General features: G+C 62.6%; 1 protein-coding gene across 3 annotated transcripts; it reads right to left on the bottom strand.

The window, feature by feature from the left end:
• Positions 1-2,187: 2,187 nt before the first annotated feature.
• On the bottom strand, positions 2,188-16,844 carry LOC123350062 (cytochrome P450 2F3-like). Of its 3 annotated transcripts, none has more exons than XM_044988407.1 (9): positions 16,589-16,844; positions 12,570-12,732; positions 11,713-11,862; positions 9,745-9,905; positions 8,664-8,840; positions 6,907-7,048; positions 6,519-6,706; positions 4,167-4,308; positions 2,188-3,338 (listed from the first exon to the last, which is right to left on the bottom strand). In XM_044988407.1, exons 1-9 carry the CDS (start codon positions 16,766-16,768, stop codon positions 2,992-2,994), a joined length of 1,650 nt encoding a protein of 549 aa, XP_044844342.1. In that variant the 5' UTR covers positions 16,769-16,844; the 3' UTR covers positions 2,188-2,991. The 3 variants fall into 3 exon arrangements, with proteins under 3 accessions (XP_044844342.1, XP_044844343.1, XP_044844345.1); XM_044988408.1 differs by having other exon boundaries at positions 2,188-3,305; XM_044988410.1 differs by having other exon boundaries at positions 3,085-3,409.
• Positions 16,845-18,317: the final 1,473 nt, after the last annotated feature.

Genomic DNA, 18,317 nt, shown 5'->3' with positions numbered 1-18,317 from the left:
TGATCCCAGCCTCCTTTGTAAAAGATGTTGAGAGCTACGGATGAAAAGAACGAGGTTATTACTATTCCAGCAATGGTCTGGAAGAGTACAGCATCCAGTAATGTCACCTGCTTCCCTCAACAGTATCCTGCGGCTGTGAGTTCCACAGGTTAACCTTACAATGAGTATAAAAAAAGATGTCCTTCGTCTGCTATTGTGATTCACAAATATTAGCCAATCTGACTCAGTAACATCGACTGGCTTCGCATCCCATAGCACATCTTCATTAATCAACCAGGTTGATTATACAGTCAATGAAGCCTATTTTTTAAAACATGGGCCCACTCTACCAGCATCACTAGGAGCTGCATGGTTCAATCTACCACCTTGCAGAAGCCGATCGGTCCTATTTGCCCCCATGGTGACCTGTCTTCCCCCCGCTTAAATCAATGAGCCTGCAGTTCTGCAGCCCAGGGGAAGGGGAAACACTACCTGGCGTTATAAACCTAGTTTTATTGAACTAGGAACACAGCACCCAGCTTACATAACGTTCACCTGCAGCCCACACGAGCCAGCCAGCAGGACAAAGGTGTGAAAGAAGCAAACCATCTCAAGTGGTTTTAACAGGGAGCCAGCCAAGCCGTTGAGTAATATTTGAAAAGGGTTGGGTGTACATCGGCATGTTGGCGGTATCGCGGGGGTCACGCAACAGCTTAACGAAGCCTAGGTGTGGAATTACAAGACTACTTACATAATTGTCTCTTGGCAATAGTGGAGCTAATTATTTATATCCTACGCATGGAGTATGTTTTCTTATGGGCAGCAGTGTTGCCTAGTGGATAAAGCATTGACGTGGGATTCTTCCCCTGGCTTCCTGGGTGACCGCGGGCAGTCGCTTCTCTCCCCCACTTCTTTGCCTCAGTTTCCCCATCTGTTAAACAGGGACGATGCTATTGCCCTCCATTGTAAAGTGTGTTGAGAGCGACTGATCAAACGCACTATACGAACGCTCGGTCTGTTGATTATTATTGGACATTCATAGCATGCGAACACCGACAAGCCAACCCGGTTGGACTCCACGGCGCTTAAAACACTAGAGCCTAGGAGAAGAGGTGGAGCTGAGGTCAGGCTCACTTAGCTCCTGGGCGCTACGCCCCACCTGCCACTCCATTTTTTTCCAGTCGTGCAGAACTCAAAGACAGCATGACGCTGGGACCACAAAACCACACAAACAAATGGCAAGGTCGGCTTAACAGAAATGAGGAGCGTCGGGTATAGAATATATTTTGGCTTCCGGTTTCGTACGTCACATTTTCTCTGCCACCGTGAAGACTAGAAATGGGCTTAAAAAAACCCAAACCAAAACACAAGCAGAGCTCCCAGAGTCCCATGGCTCAGGCGACTGCGGAGGTCAGACAGCACACGCCTCCCTGCGAACCCCCCGAGATCGGCCGTGAACCAGAGTCGGGGGGGTCATGCCGAGTCACACCCGCCAGGGATCTGGCACTGGGCCTGTTAACCTCTGAAGTCTTTGTTTTTCAGAGTAACTAACAAAGCATCAACGCCTGAGACACTTTAAAGGGACTTTTTGGAAAATGCGGCGCGTCCACCCTATGAAAATCCGGGCCCTTGAAGGGGTATCGAGTTGGCCCTTAAATGAACACGTGATTTTCTCTGCCAGACGTCTGATCTGCCATGGCCCCAGCGCTCTCAGTGGGAGCTGAAAACGCCCATCGTCCCCAAAACGGTCTTTCAGCAACCTCACCGCTCCTGAGATGAGTTCACAGCAGGAGGGAAGGTGTTAAAGACACAGCCCCTTTCACCAGCTTACCTGTGGGCTGCTTGGCAGGGGGGGGGGGGTTTAAACCTTCTCCCACAGAGGCCTGGTGAGGAAAAATAAACAGCCTGGCTTTGCGGTAGCTAAACTGGGCCAAATTCTGCCCGTTTGAGAGCAACCAGAGCAGGAGAAATGTTCGTTTTCGCCACCTTCCTTCTGGCTGTCGTGTCTCGTGGTGAAAGACACCGGTTAGGTTTGCTGCCCTCCTGGGCCATGCGCTACGAAGCATGAGAAAGCCCCCGAGGATTTCAGACCTAGCCAGAAACACCCACCAAATGCTCCTCTAAGAGATGCACTAGGATTCTGCCTTCGCCCCAAACACTGGTCGTTACCCTGAATGCTCCTTTGTTTCCAGTAAAGCCATATGCAAATTCTCCCCCATGCAGCAAGAGGAGGTTTTTGTAGTTATTAAAAAGGCTAAACCTTGTGAATGGACGAATTGGAAAACTTGGACTTTTCAGGTGGCCTGAAAGAAATTCCCGGGTCCTCCTGTGGCAAACAGGGATTGTCCCAGGAAAACTGGGATTCAGAGATTTTAAGGCCAATAATGACTGTTACAATCAGTTAATTTGACCTTTACAGAGCCCACTAAGTTGTGTCTAATGAAGTGATCCGGTCAGAGAACGGCCCCACAATAATTCCTGGAGCAGATCATTCAGAGAAACATCCCCTCTCGATTTAAAAGTTGTCAATGGTGGAGAATCCACCACTTCCCCAGGGAGTGTGGGCTTTAAATGTCTGCCTTATGTCTAATGGGAATTTGTCTGGCTTTAACTTCCAGGAATTGGTTCTGCCTCTCTGCTCTAGCTTCACGGGCCCGTTAGGCCTGGTGAATGGATTGAGAAGCTGCGGCCGAGACCCCGATGAACTAAACAGACCGAGATCCGGAAGCCTCACCCAGCAAGGCAATTTTCCAACCCTCCGATGGTTGTTGCAGCTTTTCTCTGCGCTCAAAATGCAGACAGCAGAACTGGTGGCAGCTTTGCCAGCTCTGCCCCACCAGTGCCCAGTCCCGTTAACAGCAGCAACCCGGCCAACCCCGAGCGCTCAACAGATCAGGACTGAAAAAAATCACGGGATTGGCTGAGATTTGGGTTCGTTTTATTTGCTTCTGGTTTCTTTACTCGAGTCAAGTTTCTAAACGTTTCTCTATCACCCCCAGCGCTGGACAATTTTTATTTGTAGTTGATTGTAATGAAAACCTGAACGAAGCTCACGAATCTGGAGCTCGGGACGTTAAAAGCGAGCAGCCCGCCAGGCAGCGCGGTAAGATCTCGAGAGCAGGAGACCCGGCCGTTGGGCTGATCAGACACTGCAAGCGACGAGGCCTGCGAGCTCCTCTCAGGCGTGCAAAGGCTGCAGCACGCGAGGCTGGGACAGGGCAGCGGAGGCGGGATGGGCAGCGGCTCGCTCAGCGAGGGACGGCCCGGAACTCGTAGGGGCGCGGCACGTTCCCCAGGCCGCTCACCAGGGGCGAGACGTCGAGGTCCTGCGGGCGGGCGAGGGGCGAGAGGGCGAAGCGCTGCAGGGTGGAGGTGAAGAAGAGGAAGAGCTCCATGCGGGCCAGGCCCTCGCCCAGGCAGACCCGCTTCCCTGGGGAAAGGAACACGGTGACGTCCGGGCCGTGCGCGGGGGGCAGGGGCGTTTCAGGGTCCATCACGCCCCAAGTCTCGGTTTCCCTCTCCCTGCACTTGGGGCTCAGGCGCCTTTCAGACCCTTTCCTGTTCCCTGTATCCTGGGGACCGGCCCCCAGTGTCAGGTACAGCAGCCTGGGGGCTGCTCTAGCTCATGCTCCGTCCCCGTTCTGGGCCCTGAGGGGGCGGAGAATAGCCCCAGCGCAGGGCGCTCCGGCCACAGCCCCAGTCCGCCCCCTATGGGTCCCAGGGGGCAGAGAGCAGCCCCAGCGCAGGGCGCTCCGGCCACGGCCCCAGTCCGCCCCCTATGGGTCCCAGGGGGCAGAGAGCAGCCCCAGTGCCATGGGCAGTGGGGATCCTAGGCTGGGGGAGGCTGTGCCTGGCCTGGCCCCACCCCCGCTTCGCCCCCAGGAGGCCCCTCCGGCCGTTCCCGGGGCTCTGCCTTGGCTCGGTGGCTGGGCCTGGGGCTGGCCCCTTCCACTGGGGAGGCCCCTGGACTCTCCGGGGTCATTTCTGCCCCACAGCGACACAGAGGGGCCCGATCCCTCCTCACAGCGACCCCCAGGCCGTGGGGCCAGGCTGAGTTACTCCAGCTGAGCTCGGGGCGGCTCCAGGCAGTCGCATCCTCCCAGGCCGGGGCTGGAGCAGACGCGTTAGGGGCGACTCAGCCTGTCCCCTCCCGCTCCGCGGCCCCGGCCCGGCCAGGCCACACGTACCCGTGGAGAAGGCCATGAAGGCGTCCTGCTTCCGGAAGCCTCCGCTCGGGTCCAGGAAATGGGCCGGGTCGAATGTGGCCGGGTCTTTGAACTGGGTGGGGTCCTTGTGCACAGAGAACAGCAGCGGGAGCACGTTGGTGCCCTGGGCAGGGGAACAGACACAGCTCCAGCGCGTCCATCCCGAGGATCCCTGCGTCCAGCCAGCTCTGCCTCCGTCCCTCCGTCCCTCCGTCCCCTGCTTAGCCAGCCAGCTCTGCCTCCGTCCCTCCGTCCCTCCGTCCCCTGCTTAGCCACCCAGCTCTGCCTCCGTCCCTCCGTCCCTCCGTCCCCTGCTTAGCCAGCCAGCTCTGCCTCCGTCCCTCCGTCCCTCCGTCCCCTGCTTAGCCAGCCAGCTCTGCCTCCGTCCCTCCGTCTGTCTGTCCATCCCTCCCCTGCTTCGCCAGCCAGCTCTGCCTCCATCCGTCCGTCCCTCCGTCCCCTGCTTAGCCAGCCAGCTCTGCCTCCGTCCCTCCGTCTGTCTGTCCATCCGTCCCCTGCTTAGCCAGCCAGCTCTCCCTCCGTCCCTCCGTCCCTCCGTCCCCTGCTTAGCCAGCCAGCTCTGCCTCCGTCCCTCCGTCCCTCCGTCCCCTGCTTAGCCAGCCAGCTCTGCCTCCGTCCCTCCGTCCCTCCGTCCCCTGCTTAGCCACCCAGCTCTGCCTCCGTCCCTCCGTCCCTCCGTCCCCTGCTTAGCCAGCCAGCTCTGCCTCTGTCCGTCCGTCCCTCCGTCCCCTGCTTAGCCAGCCAGCTCTGCCTCCGTCCCTCCGTCTGTCCGTCCCTCCGTCCCCTGCTTAGCCAGCCAGCTCTGCCTCCGTCCCTCCGTCCCTCCGTCCCCTGCTGAGCCAGCCAGCTCTGCCTCCGTCCCTCCGTCTGTCTGTCCATCCGTCCCCTGCTTAGCCAGCCAGCTCTCCCTCCGTCCCTCTGTCCCTCCCTCCGTCCATCTGCCTGTCTGTCCATCCATCCCCTGCTTCGCCAGCCAGCTCTGCCTCCATCCGTCCGTCCCTCCGTCCCCTGCTTAGCCAGCCAGCTCTCCCTCCGTCCCTCCATCCCTCCCTCCGTCCATCTGTCCATCCGTCCCCTGCTTAGCCACCCAGCTCTCCCTCCGTCCCTCCATCCCTCCCTCCGTCCATCTGTCCATCCGTCCCCTGCTTAGCCAGCCAGCTTGATGTCCATAGGGATGTTAATCCATCCCTCTCTCTATCTGTTTATCCACCCATCCTATCTAGCTTGACCGTCCATCCATCTCTGCCCAGGCACGGCTGGAGAGAGTCTGTCTTGGCTGGTTTAGAGCCGCCAAATCCTGCCTCTCGGCCGGGGCTTAGACAAATTGTCCCAACCCTCTGGGTCTGGGATTCTCCCTCCACCTGGCTTCTCCACCCACTCACCGGTCTAGCCACACATCTGCCTGTCAGCCCATCCATTGACTCGTTCTACTGGCTGGCACCGGTGCCGCCATCCGTCCGTCTTGTCTGTCCATCCGTCCTCCTCAGCCTGTCTGTCCACTTAGCCAACGATCCAACCTCTAGCCATCTGGATCATTTTCTGTCCTTCCACCCCGTCCATCCATCTGTCTGTCCGTCTCTCGTCCAGCTACCCATCTACTGACGCGTCCCTCAGCCTTTGCAACCACCTATCTATCCACCCGTCCTATTTACCCATCCCAACGCCACCTCTCTCTGGCCACCCGCTCACCACCCATCTATCCACCCGTCCTATCTACCCATCCCAACACCACCCCTCTCTGGCCACCCGCTCACCACCCATCCATCCACCCGTCCTATCTACCCATCCCAACACCACCCCTCTCTGGCCACCCGCTCACCACCCATCTATCCACCCGTCCTATCTACCCATCCCAACACCACCCCTCTCTGGCCACCCGCTCACCACCCATCTATCCACCCGTCCTATCTACCCATCCCAACGCCACCTCTCTCTGGCCACCCGCTCACCACCCATCTATCCACCCGTCCTATCTACCCATCCCAACGCCACCCCTCTCTGGCCACCCGCTCACCACCCATCCATTCATCCGTCCTATCTACCCATCCCAACGCCACCCCTCTCTGGCCACCCGCTCACCACCCATCTATCCACCCGTCCTATTTACCCATCCCAACACTACCTCTCTCTGGCCACCCGCTCACCACCCATCCATCCATCCATCCAACCCATTTGCCAGTCTACCCAGCCATGGTTCCAGCCGTCTGTCCCTCTCCGAACACCCTTTGGGAGCTGACAAGAGGGGAGGTTCCAGCCCAGTGGGGAGAAATGTGTTGTCTTGCTCGAACACGGGGAGGAGGGAAATCCCATTACCTCTGGAAGCAGGAAACCCCTGAAGCGGGTGTCCCGGGTCACCGCGTGCGGGACCCCCATGGGGATCACGTCGCCGAAGCGCTGCACCTCGTGGATCACGGCGTCGGTGTAGGGCATGCGGCTCCGGTCCTCCACCGACGGGCTGCGGTGCCGCCCGATCACCTGGTCGATCTCAGCGTGGACTTTGGCTGCGGAGAAACAAGCGGATGGGAAGCGGTTTCTGGTGGGGTGGGGCAGCCTGACCTCCCGGCTGGTCACGCAGGCAGCAAGGACACGCTAGGTCTGCAGCTGGTGACGTCTGAGACCCGGCTGGCGATTTCTACACCTGCCTTTTAAAATATAGACCGTGGCTGGATCCCGGTCTCAGCTCCCCCGCCCCGCAGCTCACCCTGGATCTCCGGGTACTTCATGAGGAGGAGGAAGCCGTAGCGCAGGGTGGTGCTGACGGTCTCCGTGCCCGCAAAGAACAGGTTGTGCGTGGTCATCACCAGGGTCTCCGTGTGGAAGTAGCTCAGTGGGTCCTGGTTTTCCTGCAGGGGAATCGCCCAGAATTCGAACCCACAACGCTCGGGTATCTCCCACCGTCTCCCCCTAGTGGCTGCTCCACGGATGCAGTTTCTGGGTCTACTGCTGCTGCCAGGCGAGGGGGCACCGAGCCAGATGCTGTTAGCCCCGTATCTCCCCGGTTCAAAGCCCATGGCTGGTGACAGCCGCTCTGAACAGCCAGGGGGCCAGTAAACCGGACTTTCAGGACCTCTGCTATATTCAGCAGAGGCAGCGTGCACATCTCGTTAGCACGGGGGCTGGGGACTAGTGGTTAGGGCACAAAGCTGGCCTTCAGGACTCCTGGGGGTCTATCTCCAGCCCTGGGAGGGGAGTGGGGTCGAGTGGTGGAGGGGGACAGAGTCAGGACTCCTGGGTTCTAGTCCTGACCTGCTGAGTGACCTTGGGCAAGTCACTTCCCCGTCCCTCCCATGCCTCAGTTTCCCCCACTCTAAACTGTCCTGCCTCCCAGGCTGGCGCGTCACGCGAACTAAGCCGTTAATGTTTGCAAAGAGCTCCCGAGCTCCCCTCAAACCGCGATTCTCTGGCAACGCTGCCCGCGTCAAGGGCAGGGCTGTGAGAACATGATTCACCGGAGCTTGGGTTACAGCTCGGCATCCCACAACAGATTAAGAGGCCCTGAAGATTATCTCCAAGCAGCAACAAAGGCAGAAACCAGTATGGCTGGTGATGGAGCAGGGAGGGTCTCCAGAGAGACTCCCCTCCCTACAAGTGCGGGGAGCGATTCGGGGCTGGTCACGGGCCACTGGCCTGCGTGGCATGCGGCTCTGCAGGCTGGGCCATGCGCCCGTCCCTTCTAACAAAGCCAATCTGCTCCGGCAGGTGCAGGGCCAGCCCAGCTCAGCGGCAGGGGTAGGGTTTGGGCGAGAGTCCTGGGGCTTTCTTAAGCCACTTTAAAGGGGAAGGAATTGGTCGTGCGGGCTGGAGCCAGGAAGGCTGAGTGGGGACAGAATGCACCCGGCCCATAGCAACAAGGTTTAAGCCAACCCCGAACAATGCCTGTATTACAGGAGCACCAAGGAACCTCAGCCATGGGCTTGCCCCGCACTGCGCCAGGTGCTGCTCATTGTAGCTATTAGGTGCATTACGGTAGCACCACCCCAGCCCCGGGCCTGGTGCTGTATGGACACAAGACCACGAATCCCTGTGGCACCCAGAATCCCCTCCTCCAACCAAAACCAGGGCCAGTCCCTGCCCCAGAGAGCTCACAGTGCCCAGGCAAAGGAAGGCCCATTAGCCCCTTTGCACAGATGGGGAAACCGAGGCACGGGCCAGTCACCCAGTAGCCAAGCCAGGAACTGAACCCAGGTCTCCTCGGGCTCGGGCCCGTGCTCCAGCCACTACGACACACTGAAGCAGACGCAGTTTTAGAGGCTCGGGGGGGGGGGGGGGTAGGCGTGTTAGCCTGGCTCTGTAAAAAGCGACAACATGTCCTGTGGCACCTGACAGACGAACGGGCGAATTGGAGCATGAGCTGCCGTGGGTGAATACCCACTTCGTGGATGCAGGTCAGTTTTAAAGAGTCAGTCGGCCCCCCGCCCCGCCCCGCCCCACCCCGCCCCGCGCCCACAGCCCGTTCACCTGCTCCATCTTGAGGAGGAAGCAGTCGATGAAGTCACGGGGGCAGTTGGGGTCAAAGGATTCCTGGTGCATCTTCACCCGCTCCAGCACAAAGAGCCGCAGCTGCTCGAAGTTCTCGAAGATCCTGTTGTGAGGCCCCGGCACGTAGGACATGAGGCCGGGGAAGATGTTGTACAGCTGGGGAAAGGGCCACAGGTCACCCCACGGCAGCGCGTGAGCTCGGTGCACGTGTTACCGTAACGCACGGGGCAGCAGTGCACGTGCATTACCGTGGTGAGCTCTGCGCGTGCATTACTGTGGTGAGTTCTGCGCGTGCATTACCGTAACGGACAGGGCAGCAGTGCACGTGCATTACTGTGGTGAGCTCTGCGCGTGCATTACCGTAACGGACAGGGCAGCAGAGCACGTGCATTACTGTGGTGAGCTCTGCGCGTGCATTACCGTAACGGACAGGGCAGCAGTGCACGTGCATTACTGTGGTGAGCTCTGCGCGTGCATTACCGTAACGGACAGGGCAGCAGAGCACGTGCATTACTGTGGTGAGCTGAGCTCTGTGCACATTACCACAATGCACGAAGTAGCAGTGTGCATGCATTACCATGGTGAGCTCTGGGCATGCAAAAACTTAGTAAACAGAGCAGCAGTGCATGTGCATTACCATAGTGAGCTCTGTGTGTACAATACCATCGTGAACAGAGCAGCTGTGAACTCCGCACGTGCATTAGCGTAATGAACAGGGAGGCAGTGCAGTGTATGCACATTACTTTAACGACCAACGCAGTGCGGGCGGGCGCCGGCCAGGCCACCATAAGGAATTGTGCCCACGCCTGGCACGTTATCGTGATGCACCGTGCAGGGTGCAAACGTGTTACCCACAGGAACCGTGCACGGGAGTGGGTCCGTTGCCGTAACGACCCGTGCGCACACGCTCCGGGGACGCGGGCAGGGAACAAGGGGATGGTGACCACTTGCTCTCCACGTCCGCCCAGGGGGACACTTGGGGGAGATCACGGGGGGACCCCACCCCCAGGTGCAAGGAGGCCCCCCCAGACGCAGTCTCCCCCCCCCCAGCAGCACCTACCTGCCCCCACGGGGAGCTGAGCAGCTGGAAGTTCTGGTTGATGAGGCCGACCAAGGTGAGGAAGCTCCCGTCCTGGTACTCGAACCGGTCCCCGAAGACGACGGAGCAGATGACGTTGGAGACGGCCCGGCTGATGAGGAAGGTGGGGTCGAAGGGCGCGGCTAGCGAGGGGAGGGAACCGGCTGTGAGCGGCGGGAAGTCTGGCTCTGTCATTGCTGGGCTGGGAAACTGGGGGGGACTCAGGAGAGGGGGCAGGGGTTCCCCTTGGTGTCAGTGCAGTGCTGGGGTCGCGCTCTTCTCTCAGTGCTGACCCCAGTGCCCCAGCCGGGCACTAGGGGGCGCCGTGGGGCAGGGCGTGGCGGGGGCAGCAGGGGGCGCTCTCTCCTGGCAGGCAGAGCTGGCCCCAGAGCGGCGCTAGGGGGCGTTGTGGGGCAGGGAGCAGCAGGGGGCGATGTGGGGCAGGGCGCGGCGGGAGCAGCAGGGGGCACTGCGGGGCAGGGAGCGGCGGGGGCGGCAGGGAGCGCTGTGGGGCAGGGTGTGGCGGGGGCGGCAGGGGGCGCTGTTGGGCAGGGCGTGGCGGGGGCGGCAGGGGGCACTGTGGGGGCGGCAGGGGGCGCTGTTGGGCAGGGCGCGGCCGGGGCGGCAGGGGGCGCTGTGGGGCAGGGCGTGGCGGGGGCGGCAGGGGGCGCTGTGGGGCAGGGTGCGGCGAGAGCAGCAGGGGGCGCTGCGGGGCAGGGAGCGGCGGGGGCAGCAGTGGGCGCTGTGGGGCAGGGCATGGCGAGAGCAGCAGGGGGCGCTGTGGGGCAGGGCGTGGCGGGGGCAGCAGGGGGCGCTGTGGGGAAGGGCGCGGCGGGGGCAGCAGGGGGCGCTGTGGGGCAGGGAGCTGCGGGGGCGGCAGGGGGCGCTATGGGGCAGGGAGTGGGGTGGGGGCGGCAGGGGGCGCTGTGGGGCAGGGAGCGGCGGGGGCGGCAGAGGGCGCTGTGGGGCCGGGCGTGGCGGGGGCGGCAGGGGGCGCTGTGGGGGCGGCAGGGGGCGCTGTGGGGCAGGGCGCGGCGGGGGTGGCAGGGGGCGCTGCGGGGCAGGGCGCGGCGGGGGCGGCAGGGGGCGCTGTGGGGCAGGGAGCGGCGGGGGCAGCAGGGGGCGCTGTGGGGGTGGCAGGGGGCGCTGCGGGGCAGGGCGCGGCGGGGGCGGCAGGGGGCGCTGCAGGGCAGGGAGCGGCGGGGGCGTCAGGGGGCGCTGTGTGGGTGCCAGGGGGCGGTGAGGGGAAGAGAGCGGTGGGGGCGGCAGGGGGCGCTGTGGGGCAGTGTGCGGCGGGGGCGGCAGGGGGCGCTGTGGGGCAGAGAGCGGCGGGGGCAGCAGGGGGCGCTGTGGGGCAGGGCGTGGCGGGGGCGGCAGGGGGCGCTGTGGGGCAGAGAGCGGCGGGGGCGGCAGGGGGCGCAGTGGGGCAGCGAGCGTCGGGGGCAGCAGGGGGCGCGGTGGGGCAGGGGCGGCAGGGGGCGCTGCGGGGCAGGGGGCGGCGGGGGCAGCAGGGGGCGCTGCGGGGCAGGGGGCGGCGGGGGCAGCAGGGGGGGCTGCGGGGCAGGGGGCGTCGGGGGCAGCAGGGGGCGCTGCGGGGCAGGGTGCGGCGGGGGCAGCAGGGGGCGCTGGGGGGCAGGGGGCGGCGGGGGCAGCTGGGGGCGCTGAGGGGCAGGGAGCGGCGGGGGCTCCGGGGGGGGCGGAGGGGCAGGGAGCGGCGGGGGCAGCAGGGGGCGCTGCGGGGCAGGGCGCGGCGGGGGCGGCAGGGGGGGCTGCGGGGCAGGGGGCGGCGGGGGCAGCAGGGGGGGCTGCGGGGCAGGGGGCGTCGGGGGCAGCAGGGGGCGCTGCGGGGCAGGGGGCGCCGGGGGCAGCAGGGGGCGCTGCGGGGCAGGGCGCGGCGGGGGCGGCAGGGGGAATCGGCAGCCTGGCCGCGCACGGCCCCCGGACCCCCACCTTGCGTTTGGGCGAGTTCCTGCACCAGGCACCGCGCCTCCTGCTGGATCCGCTCCTCCAGGCTGCGCCTGCCCATGCCGAAGTTGCGCAGTGTCTGCAGGGCGAATCTCCGCAGGACTTTCCACTTCTCCCCGTTGCTCAGGGCGATGCCTGGGGCGGGGGGCACAGAGCAGTGAAGGGAGGGCACCAGGGAGCCCGGCTCCCCACACCGACGCCAGCCCCACGCTTGGAACCACTGACGATAACCCAGCCCCGCTCATCGGCTGCCAAGAGACCTGCCCCCACTGCCCTCCCAGAGCTGGGAGAGAACCCAGGAGTCCTGGCTCCCACCCCCCTGCTCTGACCACTATCGCTCACTGCCCCTTAAGTTGGTCTCTCCCTCAGACACACACACCCACACACCAGGACTGAGGGAAACTAGGAATCCAGGTCCCCCAGAGATGGCCTGTGACACTGACTCTTGCTCTAAAGTGCTCTGCGGGGGAATGAATGATTATCCCCATTTAACAGGCGCACAAACTGAGGCCCAGCGAGATGCAGCCACTTGCCCACCGTTGCGCAGGATGTCAGTGGCAGAGCTGGGAATTGAAGCCAGATCCCACCATAGCTTCTTACAATCTAAACAGACAAAGGGTGGGAGGGGAAAGTGAGGCAGAGAGCGGGGAAATGACTGGCCGGAGTTGGGGGAAGGGTCATCCAGCAGGTTACTGGAGAACCCAGGTGTCTTGGCTCCCAGTCCAGTGCCTAAGCCGCAAAGCCAGCTGGCCCCCTTGTGGGTCCTGCCCCACTTCCCCGTGTCTGCAGAAGGGCTGAGTGGCTGAAAGCCAGGAAGGGGCCGGGGGGGGCGGGTTCCTTACCGTTCCCTTGGGTGAAGCGGAAGACCACGGGCAGATCCCCGCGCCCGCTGAACTCCTCGGCCTGGTCCACCAGGGCCTCCTTCACCGCCTGGTAGCCACACAGCACCACCACTCGCTGGAGGCCCAGGTGCAGGGTGTAGACGGGTCCGTAGCGCTCGCTTAGCTGCAAACACAGAGCGACCCAGGGGTCAGAATATGGGACCTCGAACCAAACACAATCACATCATCTTGCTCCAGCCACTAGTCCCCACTCCCCTCCCAGAGCCAGGGAGAGAACCTAGGAGTCCTGGCTCCCAGCCCCCCCTGCTCTAGCCACCCTCCCCTCCCAGCGCCGGGGAGAGAACCCAGGAGTCCTGGCTCCCAGCCCCCTGCTCTAGCCACCCTCCCCTCCCAGAGCTGGGGAGAGAACCCAGGAGTCCTGGTTCCCAGCCCCCACTGCTCTAACCCACCAGCCCCCACTCCCCTCCCAGAGCCGGGGAGAGAACCCAGGAGCCCTGGCTCCCAGCCCCCACTGCTCTAGCCACTAGCCCCCACTCCCCTCCCAGAGCCGGGGAGAGAACCCAGGAGTCCTGGCTCCCAGCTCCCCCTGCTCTAACCACTAGCCCCCACTCCCCTCCCAGAGCTGGGAGAGAACCCAGGAGTCCTGGCTCCCAGCCCCCCCTGCTCTAACCCACTAGCCCCCACTCCCCTCCCAGAGCCGGGGAGAGAACCCAGGAGTCCTGGCTCCCTGCTCTAGCCACTCAACCCCACTCTCCGCTCAAAGCTGGGGAGAGAACCCAGGAGTCCGGACTGGATGTGACCAAGTGGCTGTTAACACTCGAGCTGCTCAGGGGGCTCATGGGACATGCCGACCTGTGACACGGTTCTGACGAAATCCGCCCGGTTTCCTAGCAGACAGCGAGGCCGGGGCTGAGCGTACGGGCTCCCCAGCTCCAGGGCAGGACTCCCCGGCCCCAGACTCCCGAGCTCGGCAGCCAACTGAGCCCGGCGCTGCCCCACTAGCCGAGCAGCCCAGGAAGCCAGCTGGCCCCAGCCCCTGGCAGCCCTGGGGGCCCCGGCCTGGGGCAGTCGGAGGAGCTGCTGGCCCTGGTCCTGGCCCTGTGCTGAAAGGCACGTGGCTGGCCTCAGTTTCTCTGCTGCTGTTCATGGGGGGGTCAGGCTGAAACTGACAAGAATCACGTCCATTTCATGCGCTGCCCATCGCAGGTTTGGTGCCACAGCTGTAGAGACGCTGAGGCAAGAAGTGACCCTGGAGTCGGCCCCCCCGGGCAGCGAGAGTCCTGGCGCAGAGCTCTCAGCACAACGGCCCATCTCGATTTAAACGGGCAGCGAAAAAACCAAACCAACCCCCAAACCGTTTCCGAAACAAACCTTCTTGGAAATTCCCTTTGGAACAAAACCAAAATAGCAAAACTTCCCAGGAAGCAGAAATTCCAAGTTTCGGCCAGTTCTAGTTAGCAGGGGGGGAGGTGGAGGGGTAACTGGGCGTCAGGACTCCTGGGCTCTTCCACCAAGCTCCCTGCATGACCTGGGGCAGGTCACTGCTGCGCCTGTGCCTCAGTTTCCCCATCTGTAAAAGCGGGGCGGCCGATTGCTACCCTGGGATGTTTTATAAACTGAAGTGGTTCCAACATGGCACTAGCCGGGCGGCCCCCACGCTCTCCTGTGGACCCAGCTACTAATGGTTAGGACTTTGCATAGATTCACTTGCCCCGTGCGTGTCCAGCCGGGGTTTAAGGCTGGGCCAACCTGCCCCTCAAAGCCGGCCGTGTCCGCACGGGCATGAACAGGGCATCAGCAGGGAGCTGTGCCCGATGGGGCCTCGCTGAATGTTTCGCTTTAGTCCAGCCTCTGCCTGGTGCAGCTGGATACTCCACATTCTTCATTAGAGCCACTCTGCACTTCAGTAGCTGCAGGGAGGGGCTGGGCGCCAGGACTCCTGGGTTCTATCCCCGGCGGTGGGAGGGGAGTGGGTGAGTTTGAACAACAAGGACTGGGCGCCAGGACGCCTGGGTTCTTCTACCCCCGTCACTGATTCCTTGTGTCACCTGAGGGGAAGCTGCAGCATCCAAGACAAGGGGGCCCCAGTCTGGACTGGGCTCTCCAGGGGCTACTGGCAGACACACACTAAGGGGGGGGGGGGGGCTTTGAGTGCCCAGTACTAGTGCTGGTGTTTGCCCAGGGGGGTGTGAGTGCCCAGTATTAGTGCTGGTGTTTGCACGGGGTGAGAGATGAGTGCCCAGTACTAGTGCTGGTGTTTGCACGGGGATGGGACCGAGTGCCCACTACTAGTGCTGGTGTGTGCACGGGGATGGGGCTGAGTGCCCAGTACTAGTGCTAGTGTTTGCACGGGGGAGAGATGAGTGCCCAGTACTTGTGCTGGTGTTTGCACGGGGGGGTGTGAGTGCCCAGTACTAGTGCTGGTGTTTGCACGGGGGGAGAGATGAGTGCCCAGTACTAGTGCTGGTGTTTGCACGGGGGAGAGATGAGTGCCCAGTACTAGTGCTGGTGTTTGCACGGGGATGGGGCTGAGTGCCCAGTACTAGTGCTAGTGTTTGCACGGGGATGGGGCTGAGTGCCCAGTACTAGTGCTGGTGTTTGCACGGGGGAGAGATGAGTGCCCAGTACTAGTGCTGGTGTTTGCACGGGGATGGGGCTGAGTGCCCAGTACTAGTGCTGGTGTTTGCACGGGGATGGGGCTGAGTGCCCAGTACTAGTGCTGGTGTTTGCATGGGGATGGGGCTGAGTGCCCAGTACTAGTGCTGGTGTTTGCACGGGGATGGGGTTGAGTGCCCACTACTAGTGCTGGTGTTTGCACGGGGGGAGAGATGAGTGCCCAGTACTAGTGCTGGTGTTTGCACGGGGGAGAGATGAGTGCCCAGTACTAGTGCTGGTGTTTGCACGGGGGGAGAGATGAGTGCCCAGTACTAGTGCTGGTGTTTGCACGGGGATGGGGCTGAGTGCCCAGTACTAGTGCTGGTGTTTGCACGGGGATGGGGCTGAGTGCCCAGTACTAGTGCTGGTGTTTGCACGGGGTGAGAGATGAGTGCCCAGTACTAGTGCTGGTGTTTGCACGGGGGGAGAGATGAGTGCCCAGTACTAGTGCTGGTGTTTGCACGGGGGAGAGATGAGTGCCCAGTACTAGTGCTGGTGTTTGCATGGGGATGGGGCTCAGTGCTCAGTACTAGTGCTGGTGTTTGCACGGGGGGAGAGATGAGTGCCCAGCACTAGTGCTGGTGTTTGCACGGGGATGGGGCTGAGTGCCCAGTACTAGTGCTGGTGTTTGCACGGGGGGAGAGATGAGTGCCCAGTACTAGTGCTGGTGTTTGCACGGGGATGGGGCTGAGTGCCCAGTACTAGTGCTGGTGTTTGCACGGGGGAGAGATGAGTGCCCAGTACTAGTGCTGGTGTTTGCATGGGGATGGGGCTCAGTGCTCAGTACTAGTGCCGGTGTTTGCACCGGGATGGGGCTCAGTGCCCAGTACTAGTGCTGGTGTGTGCACGGGGATGGGGCTGAGTGCCCAGTACTAGTGCTGGTGTTTGCACGGGGATGGGGCTCAGTGCCCAGTACTAGTGCTGGTGTTTGCACGGGGATGGGACCGAGTGCCCAGTACTAGTGCTGGTGTTTGCACGGGGATGGGACCGAGTGCCCAGTACTAGTGCTGGTGTTTGCACGGGGGAGAGATGAGTGCCCAGTACTAGTGCTGGCGTTTGCACAGGGGATGGGTCCGAGTGCCCAGTACTTGTGCTGGTGTTTGCACGGGGATGGGACCAAGTGCCCAGTACTTGTGCTGGTGTTTGCACAAGTACATAAGTCAGCGAGGCAGCCCAGCGCGTGAACATAGCGGGATGAGGTCCTGGCTACATTCAATCTGAGGCTTCGCTAGCTGCGCTCTCCCCGCTTCTGCTAGCAGGGCCGGGGACATGCCCCCCCTTAGTGACAACAGGGAGCCAGAAATTCCCCGGCCCGCTGCAGGGATTCCCAGCCTGTTCCCACGCAGCCCGCAAACTCCCCCTACCGTGAGAAGAGATTTGGCCATGTCCTTGGGATCGAGCTGCAGCAGGTTCCCCAGCAGGGGCAGCGGGCGCGGGCCCGGGGGCAACCCCCCCCTCTTCTGCTGGCCCTTCCTGTGGAGGCAGACGCCCAGGCAGGCGAGGCCGAGGAGCAGCAGAAGCAGCGTGGCCGCGGTGAGCTCCATGGCGCTCGCCCGGGCGCAGGGGGACCGGGTGCTCCTGGCTGCACTGGCACTGACTGACTTTTCGGGTGCCCTGACGACAGGCTCTTCGGGAGGGAAAGGGGCGGGATTCGGAGCCGACTGGCTCGCCCGGCGGGCAGGGCCAGGGCTTTGTGCCAGCTGCTGCCAAGCGGAGTGGGCGTCCCTGGCCAGGTGCCGCTCTGGACACGGCGGGACGGGGATTTCGCAGGGCGTCCCGCGGGGGTGGCTTGGCCCGGCGCGGTGCCCGCTTGGCAGCTCTGTGGCACGTCCATGCCCAGCTGAGGGCTAATCAGCGCGGAGCAGAGCGGGAGAATCACTGCTCGGGTCTCGCTCACAGCGCTCCTGCCGATCCAGCCCGGGCTGATGTTCGCGTTTTCTGCACCAGCGTCACACGGTTCACTCCTGGGGTCCAGTCACTCGGCCCCCGGCTCCCTTTCCAGGCAGCCATTGCCCATTGGGCGTGTGCCACTGATGGGTCCTGCCTACATGGGGCACTTTGCATTTGTGCTGATTGATTTGCAGCCTGTTCACTTCAGCCCAGCTCTCCAGTCTGCCCAGAGCGTTCGGAGTTTTAATCCTCTCCGCCAAAGCACTTGCAACCAGTGCTGAGCTGGAGCAGGTTCCCACAGGTTCCCAAGAAGCGGTTGCTAAAATTAGACCTCCGTGGAGAACCGGCTGTTAAAGGGCCTGTGGGCCGGGCCATCCTGTTGCTCCCAGGATTCCCAGCTGGAGAGGCTGAGGCTCCCCTGGCCCTTCCCCAGCTTCCCCCCAGCTGGGCAGCTCAGCTGAGCTCCGGAGTTGCTTTGAGCTGCCAGCAAGGTAACGGGGGAGGGGGCTGCAAGCTCTAGGGCTGCTGGGGGGGCAAGTGGGGCAATTTGCCCCAGGCCCTGCAGGGGCCCCTGGCCCCACAAGTACGTCTCCGCCTGCCCCGGCCCCTCCTCCACTCCCCTCCCCCTTAAATCAGAACTTTTTATAGGGAACCGGTTGTTAAAATTTTGGCAGCTCATCACTGCTTGCAACCCTCCCAGCTCAGTACCGGCCGCAGACTCCGGGCCACTCTCCACCGACAGAACCAGAGACTTGCCTCACTTCTCGGTGCCGTGCAGGGAGCAGGCTCATTGTGCGGCACTGCAGTCAAGGGGCTGCTGGACGCAGGTAGGTGGCAGGGCCGCCCGTAGGCAGAGGCAGAATACCCGGCTGCGTCGGGCACCGGAAAATTTGGGGCCCCCCTGGGTCTTAGTGTCCCCCCGTCCGCCTATTCCTATCCCCGTTCTGAGCCTTCCTGCAGGCTCCCACCGCTGGGGCTGCAGCCTGGTGACTCTTCCTCCAAGTAACTAAAAGCCTCCCGCCGGCCAGGCCTGTTAGCTCAGCACTGAAACCGTCACAGAGCCATTCGAGTGGGGATGAAGCCACTTCCCAGGCCTTGGCCACCCCCAGGGATGTGCTGACAGTTTCTGAATTTCCTGACAAAACCAGCTGTGCCAGTCACCTTTCCTCACAACATGGCAGCCTACGGGACCCGCGTTTGAAA

Source organism: Mauremys mutica, chromosome 15 (assembly GCF_020497125.1).
Source record: "Mauremys mutica isolate MM-2020 ecotype Southern chromosome 15, ASM2049712v1, whole genome shotgun sequence".
Taxonomy (NCBI): Eukaryota; Metazoa; Chordata; order Testudines; family Geoemydidae; genus Mauremys; species Mauremys mutica.
The sequence above is the reverse complement of the archived record's forward strand: the minus strand, read 5'-3'. Positions and strand labels throughout refer to the sequence as shown.